The 12,983-nt window shown below is 40.9% G+C and overlaps 1 protein-coding gene across 2 annotated transcripts in view; it reads right to left on the bottom strand.

The window, feature by feature from the left end:
* Window positions 1-2,590: 2,590 nt before the first annotated feature.
* Window positions 2,591-12,983, bottom strand: part of GRM3 (glutamate metabotropic receptor 3) — a 103,173-nt gene continuing 92,780 nt past the window's right edge. The window contains exons 6-7 of one of the 2 annotated variants that reach the window (XM_064656454.1): window positions 8,757-8,931; window positions 2,591-3,138 (exon numbers count right to left, since the gene is read on the bottom strand). In XM_064656454.1, coding sequence (XP_064512524.1) covers window positions 3,065-3,138; window positions 8,757-8,931 — 249 coding nt within the window. In that variant the 3' untranslated portion in view covers window positions 2,591-3,064. The remainder of the gene's footprint in view (window positions 3,139-8,756; window positions 8,932-12,983) is intronic. The other variant, XM_064656455.1, reaches the window with a different exon arrangement.

The raw sequence follows: 12,983 nt of genomic DNA, 5'->3' as shown, positions 1-12,983 counted from the left end.
TTTTCTTCACCCTCCAGTAAGGCACTGTAAGGCAAGGTTAAGGCTTGCTCTCATCCACAGCATTGCCTCTGCTTTCAGCATTTCACCCCTGAGTGTGCAGGGCTCAGAGCAGTGTGATGACTCTCAAGGCTCACAGCTGAGGTATTTGGGGCTTCCCTCTACCCTCTGCCCTGTGAGGAATTGCTCAAATTTTTTCATGTGATGGGAGCAATAAAGAGCTCAGAAGAGGTTCATACTCTAAACCCAAGTTTTACACAAATGGGAACAAAAACTATAAACTGTTTTAAATAGAGAAACTAAAATAACAATGTGTGAAAATGGTAAAGAAAAAAAATTTTAAATTCCCTTTCTCAAGAGGTTTTCATGACAGTACGGTGTGGAAAGCCCCCGCCAGACTTTGACACTTCCCTTTTCTATGTGCTGTCTTTTGAAACTGGATTACTTGAATCATCAGGCAACACCAGATAATCTGCATCCCTGGACATCCAATGGGAAGTAGTGAAAAGCTTTCAAGACAAAACCAAACAAAGTACAAGAATGTCAGGAGTATTCAGTGGGGCTGGATCTCCAGAGCTGCATGTTTTGGTTGTTGGGGTTTTTTTGCATGAAAAACCCACATGGAAGTGGCTTTCAAGCCAACTAAGTATTTATAACATGTCCAGACACAGACATTGGATCATTTTCTCAATAGTCCTATCAAAATGAATGAAAACTCTAACACAGTACGATCCTCACCTGCTACAAATTAACTTCAGTGGTGTCAGTTTAGAGTCCGGGGTTGGAATCATCTGACACAATGCCTTCATTTTCAGTGCAAACTCTGTGATCTGAGCAAGCTGTACTAGCATTTATTTGGAGAGATTCATCCCTGCCTAAAGTGGCAGAGTGAGATAAGCCAGGTGGATTATGCCTACTTCCCTCTACTGAGTACAAAGGGAGAAAGGGTTGACAATCTCAGATGCAGCTATTTACTTAGTCATTGTAAACAATAAGTGTTAGATGAGGTGTATTTGACCCTGATTGTGGCTTTCCATAAGAATCGAGAAGAAACTCTCATTGTCCTGGGCATTTTTAAGAGCTCCATAAAGATTGGTCATCAGCATTATGGTCATATATTCTAACCTTTTGCCACACTGTGAACAGCCTCTTAATCCACAAAAGAGCACATGAAAGTCATATGAATGTAGCTGCCCATCCTGAGATGCTTTAAGGGGTCTTAATTTGGAAAGCAAGACTCCCAACTTGTCCAAACTTGATCCCATGCCCTGCATCAAGGTGGGAAACAAACCTGAAACATCAGACATGTCAGAACTTGTGGAGAGAAAAGAGTTGAATGCAAAGATCTGTATATAATGCAGGCTGATTATATTCTGGAGAAAATCACAGGGATTTCTATACTGGAGAGCTTCATGATGCAGAGGCTTAAATGGCAGTCTGTGTAGCCAGTCACAGAAATGTTGACATCAAAAGGTCTTTGCTGGTGGACATGTGGGTATTCAGAAAATATAGGTGTCTATCTATGAATAGGAATTTTAAGATCCTTCATCTTTAACTTTTGCACTCCAAATAGCAGCTACCTCCAGTGCCAGTTCACCCTTAAGGACTTGCACCTTTACAGAAATGTGTAAAAACCTCTGCAAGTGCAGGAGAATTGAGCTCCAGAGAACATGTACATCCAATAGTGTGTATCTATGGTGTCTGACTTTCAAGCCTTGGTGGTGCTGCCTTTGAAGTCAATGAGAATTTTGCTATTGACCTCAGCTGGAATGAGATCAACAGGAACAAACCCTTAGGTAAATATGCTCAGACACATTAATCAAAGGTGTGTTTGTTTCCTTAATGACTTTTTGGACCCGTCAGAAGGGAGGATTTCAGTTTTTTTCGATAGAGTGAGGGCAGCTTTAAGAGTGCAGTTATAAAAGCCAGATTTTAAGGTATTTTGCAATTGTCTAAGTAGGTGGTATGTGTGCCTTGAAGCATTTGGTTTGAACGCAAAGGTCACCCCAGAGATGTGTGTAAATGTCTCCTGGATTTCTCTTTTTTTGACTGTTTTTTGCTCTATCTCTGCAGTGCTCGAATTACCTTTCACACCAGTGTTGATGCAGACAAACTGAACAGCCTTTGTTTTGGCTGGAGATATAAAACAGTCTTAGCTAATTTTCTGACAGATTTTCTTCCAACCTAATCTAAAATCTCTTTGTTTTTATGTGCTACTAATCTATTGTGTGCATGACAGCATTAAGTCGTGCCAAATGAAAGAACCAGTGATCAAAAACTTGTTGCTAATATCTCATTCAGATGCAATTAGACATTTTTACTTTTGAAAATTACCCTACATTTTAATAACAAAAAGAGAACTTGAGATGCTTTAATAATGTGCTTTTTTTTTAAGAGAAGGAATTTCTATTTGACACTGGCAAAGAATTAATTGTAAGCACATGTTATGTGCTATGGATTTCATAACACAGGCACAGACCAACACAAAGATACCTGTGTACACACGCTCAGACTTTTTATCCTTTTTACCAAACCTGCTTTCTAGAAGAATGTAATGACCTTGAAAGAGGAAGAAACAAAAATGAAACCATGCTGAAAAACTTTTATCTTTTTATTATTGGTGCCTTTACATTAATACTGCTGTTTTGTGCTGAGAAAACCAATCTGTTACACATAAGGTAACTGTAATATACAACATAGAAATGCAGTCTAAGTTAATTACAACAAGGAGCTACAAAAAAAATTCGTAGGAAAGAAGTCACCTAACATTGCAACTGTGCTTGCAACAAATCACTCCCTTACTGCAGGACTATGCACATTGTGAACCATGGTTATTTACATGTCCCTTACGACCGTTAACAACAGAAGGGCTAAAATCAGTCTAAAAAGTTCCAGAACGTCACTATATACTGTACAATCCTCAAAAATAATTTATTACACTGTTTCTAAAAAAAGGTACTAATTTTGCTTTGATTTCTTTTGTTTTCTGGTGTTTTCTGGAGTGCACAACATGTGCAAAATTTTGCCTAACAGTCTAAAAACTCAAGAACTGAACCACGAGCCACAATCACAGAGACGAAGTGGTGGAGTCCAGAACTTCCCTCCCGTTGCAGACGGTGGGTACGTACATACTGGCAGATGCTGAAAGAGAAAGAGAGGGGAAAATCAACTCACTTCAGGACAGCAAAAAATGACAACACACAGGACTAGAATTTATGTTGGTCTGGACCATCTCACCCAATTTAGCCTAATGAAAAGTCACTCTGCACGCCTGGGTCAGCAGTGGAGCTGATGGAGGTGCTGCTTGCACCTCTACATGGCAATTCAGACCTGAGGCTGAAGCACCCTCTGGAGAAACCTGATTTCACTTTGCTGACCACTGGGAACACGTAGGGTGATTATGCTTCTACAAGCAGTGTTGGAGTAAAATACATGTGGGTTTTTTTTGATGATTCTGCACCAGTGGGTCTCACTTTATAGCACTTTGCATGGTAGTGTGAATTAGTACAGCTAGAGTAGTGCTAAGATATCTCAGCAGAATTAAAAAGTGAGTCTTTGGATTGTATTTTGTTGTCAAGAAATACTAAAGTCTGATCCTTTGAGCTTTCAGATAATTGGAGTGGACATTTCTGTAAGTAAAATATATGTAACTTTAAATCCACCTCTGCATATTAGAACTCTGTGTTGATCTACTTTTTAATTAATAAAAATAAGAATTCTAATTAGATGTTGGATGAAGTGAAGAAATTTTTGAATAACTGAATTTAAAAGCAAGATTATTTCTCACCTAATCCCAGAATTATGTCTGCCTGTGATACGCTTCATTTCTAGGAGCTCTGGATCAGAGATGCATCCAGAGATGAGAGCCAGATTCTGATAAACTTGTTTGCATTGTATAACATTTTATACATCAGCTTTTCATTGCTCCAGTGATATTAGATGGCAATTGAATCTGAGTACCAGAATCTGCTTCTAAATGTATTTTTATTTTGACTGCAGAATATATTACCCCATTCTGCTAAAGTCTTGTGGATTTTAATTTAGAAGCAAGCTGGTTTGTCCATCTTTGTTAAAATTATTCACTTGGCATCAAGAATGTGTTTTCAGATGCTCTGTGACATCTTTGCTCACAGTACCACAAAGCTGTTTTTTGAAAGATACATTAGGTTAATGGTAACAGTGACCCAGAGAAATGTGATGCCTTCATCAAAGAAAACACAAGGCAAGCAATGATTTCGTAAACTCAATCACCCAGTGTAAAAAGCAATTTATTCAGCTGACAAGGGCATGCTCAGTCTTTCAGATCTGATGCTGGCTACACTCTCAGTTGCAGACTGGTTTGTTAAAGATGATCAGCATTATTTTTAGAACAAATAATTCTTTCTTCAAATTGACTACTATTTCTAGTTCTTTCATTGGCTGAACAAATATTTCATTTAAAACAGAACTGCTTTAAAAAGAGAAATTTAAAGCCATCTCTTGGACTAACCTACTACTCAGAGGGCAGGACATATTCCTGATAAACAGGAGATCCAAGAATGAGCCCCTCTTCTGGATTAGGTGATGGAGTTTGATCTCTCACAACACAAATGTGTGTTTTGAGTCACAGACGTGGAAGCATTGTAGGTAGAAGGCCACAGAGTATCATGTGTCTGGTTTGTGAAAATTAACTATCAGGTCTTGTGTTCATTTTTCACTGGGTATAACATGGAAGCACATTGAGCTGAATTCTTTATTATTGCTGTTACTTTTATTTCTACTTTTTGTTGGAAAGCAGAAAAATCAGTTCTGCTCAGGAAACCTGATTCAAATCCCCATCCAACTGCAATGTGGCTACAGGCAAAAGCATTTTTTTTCCCATGAACATCAGTCACTTATCCAAGATTTTTTTAGCCTCTGGGTTTTTTCGAAGTCCAACACATTGATGAACATGAATAGCTCAAATACTATGGTAATCAGGTCAGGAGGATATCAAGATTGGACAGAAATATATGGTGGTAGACATGAAAATAGTGGCCTTGCCTTTTGAATTCCCAGGCTTTCTCCACAGCATATACCCCTCTTGTGCTGGGATGCAGTTATTAACTCTGCTGGGTGGAGTAAAGAGTTCGCACCAAGTGAACCAAGTCTCTCCTGAGACAGTACAAAAGATCTTGCTTTTCATTACAGACCTCAGCAGTGTTAATCGCTGACCCTACAGGGTTCTGAGTGTCCTGTAGAAGCAGCCAAGAGGTTTCTGAAATATTGCAGGATATGCAAGAGACACTTCACCTTCATTTTGCCTTGTGTTGAGACCAAGGGCAAATGTGTGACATCACCAGAAATTGTGATTTGGCTTCAGTTCATGCTTTTGATCTCCTCTTTTCTGGCTGTCTCTCATTTTGCTTAGACCATCCAAGGAAAAGAACCAGAGGTACAACACAAGACCACTGCTGTGGTCACCTTGCAGCATTCCTACACAGCCAGGAATGGGCAGATCCTGACGTGCTGTCAGTGTGTCTCTTAGAATCATAGAATCATAGAATATCCTGAGTTGAAAGGGACCAATAAGGATCATTGAGTCCAGTTGTTGGCTCTGCACAGGACAACTCCAAAAATAACACCATGTGCCTGAGAGTGTTGTCTCCTCTACTCGTGCTCATAGCTGGATAACCATGAGTTAATCATATACAAAAGCCATATACCAGGGTTGGTTGGAGCAGGGCTTGAGAAAATAAATTCAGAGAGAAAAAATGTACCAGTCTGGCTATAAACAGTAGCTTCAATTCTCCTTCTGATCCATCTGGAGGACACCTGGAGCAGCTTGGAAAAATGATACCTTCTGTGTGTAAAAGCCTAACCTTAATCATCTAGGCACTTAAAATCATTCCTGAGCTCCCTGGGAAGTTTTATGAGTGCTGAAATCAATAAAATAGGCCTTAAGAAAACTGGGGAAGATCACAATGGGGAAAACACTGCAGGGGAAGCAGAACTTATGTAGTACCCTCCCAAATGGGAATTTTCAGATTCAAGTAAGTGTGTACAGATATACACATTTCAAAACACGTATACCTAGGTACATACCCTGCCTCTATTCATATTAAATCTATATTCTTTTTTTAGTCCAGACTTTAGCTATCAAAATGATCAAAGTTTGGTGCCTCTAAAACAAGTCTCCTTGCTGAGCAGTCAAATATTCACCTCTGCTTGTTTTCTGCAGAGCGTGTAGCAAAGAAGAGCTGTGTTCAAATGACGGCATGAGGTGCTCAGTTTAACTCTCATGACCACTATCACACCACAGCTTATACAGCTGACCATTTCCTCAGGCTCTCCCTCCACTGTTCAGTTTAGGGATGTCATTGTGGCACACATTTAGAGCTAACACTTAGACTACCCAAGAGCATCATGAGTGTTGCTTACCTTTTCTCACAGTCTTTGACCAGTTTTCATGGTTCAGAGAACTCTGTTAAGAACTGTTTGTGTGTCACTTGCTGTCCATGACTCACTATGCTCATGGAATTAATTATCAATGGAGTGAAGAGGTGGTGGCAACCCTGAGATGCAATGAACATGGGAGTCCGTGGAAACAGGAAAAACATTGTCCATTCAAACAACTTGGGTACTCCTGACCTCTAGAACTCTGATAATGAATGAGAACTGGCTTTTTAAAGTTACTAGAATGCCCTGGAGCTAATTATTATCAGTCTGATATTAAGAAGTTTCTGAATGATGAAAATACCATCAAGACCAAAATAAAAACAAGCTGACAGCCCCAGGACCAATGACAGGAATATTTTAGACATAGAATAGAATCAATTCGGATGGCAACTTTTTTGGAGTTCTATAAATGACTAAACAGTTAGGAAAAATAATAGAAATTTATTTAAAATAATCTACAAATAAATGGAAGGAAGTAAGGGAAAATTTTTCGTCTTGAAAATATTGGTATTTTGATAGAGACTAAATTCTCAGTATTATTTTCCCAAATAATTCTACTAGATGGAAACTACAGGGCTTTTTCCATTTTATGTGATGTACCTTTTAGTTCTAATTCTGTGTCTTTCTATGGTTCAAAAAGTTCAACAAGACATCCCATATTCAATTAAGTGTAGTGAGTGAAAGCACATGACTGGAGCCACCTTTCTAAACAATAAAGCAATAAGAGATTCTAAGTCTGGATTTTTATGCTTTTCTTAATGTTTTAAAGCTATCCACAAACCTGAAAATGCAGGCTTTAATGTAAAGATGTGCACTGAGGATGTCTCTCAGTTGCATACATGCTTGCATACACACACGTGTTATCCAGCTGTTAAAACAGAAATATAAAATTCCAAAATCCAATCCAGAATCCAGTACAAAGTATTTATGAATCAAAATGGTTTCTGACTAAGCTTATTCCATAGCATGACAGTATTAAGAAACTTGGTAAGAGCACTTACACAAAACTCACAAGGGATGAAAATAATCTCATGGGACCAAACTTCTAAGGATTTTGGGAATTCATTGGTCCTTTGGGAGTGTTCAGTACTTCGGGCACATAAGGCCATCTCATTAAATTTTCCAAAACAGCAAATTTGCTGTTAAATTTGCACTCAAGTGTCAGGGCTGGATGCAGCTCTCACTCTGATGAGATGGAGAACATGTAGAGCCACATGGCTGCCCTTTTGTTAAGGGACCCTGAGCATTCACTCACAGTGTGGTTTGGGGTGGAAGGGCCAGAGATGATTGGGATCCCTTTACCTCCTAATCCCTGCCATGGTGATACACAGCAGGATTCCAAGTCACTTCCACGTTCTGTCTGAAATCTGAAGTGCCAAAGGTTTTGAGGTAATTTTGAAATTTAGATGACACTCAAAAACCTCAGTCTGGGTTGGTGTGAACTTCCTAGCAAGCCTTGTTCTGTGCCCCCCCTTTCCTCCCTTTCTTATTTCCTTCCTCTTTACAGTTGCAGTGTGATTTCAATTAGAATTCCAGGGTAGACATGCTGTCCACAGAGCTCTGTGAACAAGGTGCTATGTGCTCCCATTTTTGACTAGTTAAGCTAATTAAGCTAGATTAAAAAAGAAAACCAAAACATAAAAAACCAAAAACCCAAACAAATATACAGATGACCTATTTTTTTTTTTTAAATCCAAAAAAATCTCTGAGCAGCTCACCTAGATAAGGAGCAACAGCCTCAAAACAAAATCACTGCTGTGACTCTGCTTGCAATGAAGAGAGTAAAGATGAAGGAAAGGAGGGAAGCAGAGTAGATGAGCTGTCCTTGCAAAAGAACACTGATTGCTTCCCCTGGCTGTGGCACTAACAAAGGGTGCTGATCATGCTCCGCATACAGATGCCATTTATGGCATCCTTTGGATGCGTCTGCTGCAGACTTGGTACCTTTCCTTATAATGCAGGTGATGAGCCATTGAGACCATGCTGCGTTGCGGCCCAGGTCCTGTCAGCATGCCACTTTGACAGGAATACTCCAAGGCAATCTGTTCCTGTCACAGCTGCCAGGGTGACAGTGAACCACAGGGTCTATTTGCTTTGTGCAACAGGCTGGAGTCAGAGCCCTCCAAAAACTTTCTGTTGACTTCAGTGAGCTTCAGAGCAGGCTCTGAGCTGATTCCCATGGGAGCGGGATGAATTTTTCTCTCCAAACACATAGAAAGTGATCCTTTCACAGGGTTCAGCCTATAAAGATCTTTCTGTTGCTGGTAAAAGACTCGTTTTGCCTTTACCCAAACTCACCACAACCCCACATTCTTATAGAAAATGACAGTTTTGTTACTTACACTGGGAGTAAGTTGTCCCGGTCCCACTGACACTGAACCTGTTGAGATGGAGTCTGTGAGTGACCACGTTCTTCTGGGGCTGGAAAAGGATGATGTGTACCTTGGGTGCAAACAAGCAGCCCAGCACAACGAAGCCGCTCAGACTCACCGAGATGCACATGGTGGTGGTTTGCACCTAGGACAGAGTGGGCACAAAGCACTGTGTTTCAGTATGGGAATGCTCTGAAATGCAGAGTACTAGAGACATTATCATACAACAGCAAGAACCATGATCCTGGGGGTTTGCATTCTTTTCTTCCACAATCCTAGGATTGTTTGAGTGAGGCATGTGGTGCTGTGCCTCTGCATATCAGGGGGAGATTGACTGAGTGTGTTCTCCCTCTGTTTAGTACAGAATGGATAGTTCTGCACTCTTTCTCTCATACCCTTGATTTCTAACTTGATGAGGGATCCTTCTGTAATGCCTTTCATGCAATGTCTGAACAATGCTGGCTGCAGTGAGAACCAGCTCACACATACTATATGTCATGTGGGTTTATATTAGGTGTCTCATGCAAAGCACCTGTCTGGAAACCACTTTAGTCTCCAGCCTCAGTCCTAAGCAGAGAATTTGAGAAATCCCTTGTAGAAATCTAGGTGTAATTTGGAGTAAACATAACAGCTAGTGGCTCTTGTCAGACTGGGCTTGAGAGGTGTCCTAACTCTGAGACATCAGTTTTTGGGCTAAGAAATGAATTGTTTGTAAGGTTGTAGGATTTTAAAGTAGTTGCTTCAGGGCATTTGTTAGCATAGCTTTGATGATGCTATCATTTATCCTTTTTATTCAATAGTATGACTAGGTGACAGTTTACTGCCTCATTTTCTGTTTATATTCTTTTCTTCCAAGCAGATTCCTTAATTAAGATGTTGAATTAAACTGCTTTAAACTCTACTGCTTAATTTGAATGATTATACATCCACGGCTCATTTTTCCTTAGTTACACTCTTGTAGTTCTTGGGGATTAGCCTTCCTCCATGGGAATGCTTCTCATATCTCCTTGTCAGAAATAATTGGTGCAAATTAAAAAATAGAGTAGGGAATGGACTTTGTTGTTTTATATATATACTGAGCACGATTGGTGTTTTGTCATCAATGAATATAATTAATGTGATCATTTAATAATCACTCTTTACACAACGTGGATTTGGCAAGCACTGTGAAAAGGTACTCAGCTTTCATGGGTGAGTGAACAAGGAAGATTCTACAGAGGCTGCGTGAGAAAGGAACACCTTAGTTGTATTTTCTCCTTCACTTCTCTGTGTTTTGTCCATGGACTTATGCTGTCAGGTGGGTGTTGAACTGGGCACTGTACAGATAAGACAAGGGGAATTTTCTTATAAAATGAGAATAAATGAAGCTACCTTTATTTTCATTAGTTTCAAGGTAAGTTCTCTTCACTATCAAAGCTCTCCTCCCCACCCTGCTTTCCTAGGGTTTGTGCGTCCTGGAGCAGCTCAGCTGTGCTGGAATAATTACACCCTCAATCAATTAAATGATTTGGGTTAAAAATAGCTCCCTCCCACAGGGTTCCTTTTAATCCAGGTCACGCCAGTGGTTCAGTGTTTAACCTGGCCTCACAGACTGGACTGGTGTGCTGGTGGGGTGGAGGAAATCCTGCTAGACCATGTGTTATGCTGAGGCATGTGGAGAACAGGGAGCTGAGCAGGACAGCCAGCACAGCTTCACCAAGGGCAAGTCCTGCCTGACCAACTCAGTGGCCTTCTATGATATAGTGACTGCATCAGTGGACAAAGGGAGGGCTACACATGTCATTTATCTGACCTTCTGTTATGCCTTTGACACAGTCCCCCTCAACATCCTTCTCTCTAAATTGGAGAGTGCTGCATCCAGGTCTGGGACCTCCAACAAAAAAAAGACATGGACCTGTTGGAACAAGTCCAGAGGAGGGCCACTTGGTTGATCAGAGAGCTGGATAAGCTGTCCTATGAACACAGGCTGAAAGAGTTGGAGTGCTTCAGCGTGGAGAAGAGAAGGCTCCAGGGAGACCTTAAAGCACCTTCCAGTACCTAAAAGGGGCCCACAGGAGAGCTGGAGAGGGACTTTTCACAAGGGAATGTAGTGATTGGACAAGGAACAATGGCCTTAAGCTGAAGGGTAGATATAGGTTAGACTTTAGGAAGAAATTCTGTACTATGGTGGTGGTAAGACACTAGAACAGGTCACCCAGAGGGGCTGGGGACTCCCCATTCCTGGAGGTGTTCAAGACCAGGCTGGATGTGACTTCAAATAACCAGAAGGAGTCCTTGCCTTTGGCAGGGGGCTGAAGCTAGATGATCTCTAAGGTTCCTTCCAACTCAAGTCATTCTATGATTCTATTCTATGAAACACAGACTTTGCCTGAGACAATTGTCCAAGTGTTTCTTAAATTCTGTCAGGCTTGGTCCTGGGATGACTTCCCTGGGGAGCTTGTTACAGTGCCCAACCACCTTCTGGGTGAAGATCCTTCTTCTAATATCCAGCCTAAACCTCTCCTGACACAGCTTCATGGTGAAGGCTGAAAGTCTGTGACCTGTGGCAGCAGGCAGATGGCTCCTGCTTTACTGGCAGATCTGCAGTTAGAGTGTGGGTCAGTACCCTGGTAGCAGGGTGAGGAGGGGAGCTGTGCTGTGTGTGAGAGAGCAGTGGGACCAAATGGAGCTCTGCCCAGCAGTGGGGTTTGAGCCAGCTGATAGATTGTGGATCAGGATTAGCAGACAGACCAAAGTGAACAACATTGTGGTGTGTGTCTACTATAGACCACATAATCAGGAAGAAGTAGAAGAGGCATTATTAAGATAACCGGAAGAAACCTTCTGTTTGCGGGCTCTGATTTTCTTGGGGCAGTTCTCACTCTAATACTGACTGGAGGGACAACAAAGAAGGGCAGAAGCAATGTAGAGAGGCAGAGAAAACTCTGGCTGCTGCAACCAGGAAACGGTGGAATTCAGAATTCCAAGAGAAGAAAGCCAGACAAAAAGTCCAGAGAAGTATGAATTGTTCAGGCAACTTCTTGGAAGAATATCATGAGATACAGCCCTGGAGAGTAGAGGGGTCAAGGAAACCTGGTTGTTTTTCAAGAATCACTTCATCCAAGCTTAACAATGGCTAGTGGCCCATCCCAATGGGCAGGAAATCAAGTAAATGTTTCGGGATGTTTGCATGGATGAGCAATGGCTGCCAATAGTCAGTATGGATTTACACAGAGAAAATTGTTTAACCACCCCGACAGACTTCTACAGTGAAATGACCGGCTTGGTGGATGGTGAGCAAAAGTGGATATACTTTGTCTTTAGTAAGGTTTTTAACAGTCTCCTATGACATCTTTGTTGACAATCTGATGAAGTACAGACTAGATCAGTGGACAGTGAGGGGGAACGAAAACTGGCTGAACTGCTGGGATCAAAGGATTGAGATCAGTGTCTCAAAGTCCATTATTCATTTAGGAGCAGATTAAGCAGATAGGGCATATTCAGCCTAAAATAAATGTTTTTGTCTTCTGTGGTTTTTGATTCGTTGTGGGAGATGTAGAATTCAGAGCTGTGCTTTTTGACACCCACAGAGGTGGGTCAGTAGTTGTTCTAGGGATTGATATTAGAGTCAATGCAGCTTAAAAACCTTCATTAACAATCTGGATGCAAATAGCAGGTGTATTTGCTGCAATCCCAACATAACTAACGTGCTGTCTAGTACCTGTCATATAGGATTCATAGAGGGACATTTCTGCTTCAGTAATGGTATGAATGTATCCTATGTTGAACTACTTTTTTTTTTGTTCTTTAAATACTGTGGTGAGTTCAACAACAAATCTCTGGATAAATTCCCAGGAACTCTCCCTTTTTTTTCAGAATGATGAGTCCTAACTGATGTTTGTGCTTAATGATGAAATCTCAAGCCATCCCGCATTAATTATTTTATTGCTGCTATTATGTTTCTAAGGTTGTTTATTGGGGATGCTACCAGAACTGGGCTACACTGGGATGGCACAAGTTGATTCAGAGTCAATATGTGACACTGCATGGAAAATAAATATGGGTTTTTCAAAGGAACCCCAGAAATGCAGGCTTGTCGTGAAAGTATCAAAAAGGTGTTAAAAATCTTTTCTGCTGATTTTGTAGGACTCGAGTTGGCTTATTTGGAATCTTGAATTTAAATTGAATGCCTACAAGTGGTTTTGAAAACTCCACTCA

The sequence above is a fragment of the Pseudopipra pipra genome, chromosome 5 (assembly GCF_036250125.1).
Source record: "Pseudopipra pipra isolate bDixPip1 chromosome 5, bDixPip1.hap1, whole genome shotgun sequence".
Taxonomy (NCBI): Eukaryota; Metazoa; Chordata; class Aves; order Passeriformes; family Pipridae; genus Pseudopipra; species Pseudopipra pipra.
This window is presented reverse-complemented; position numbering and strand designations above follow the sequence as displayed.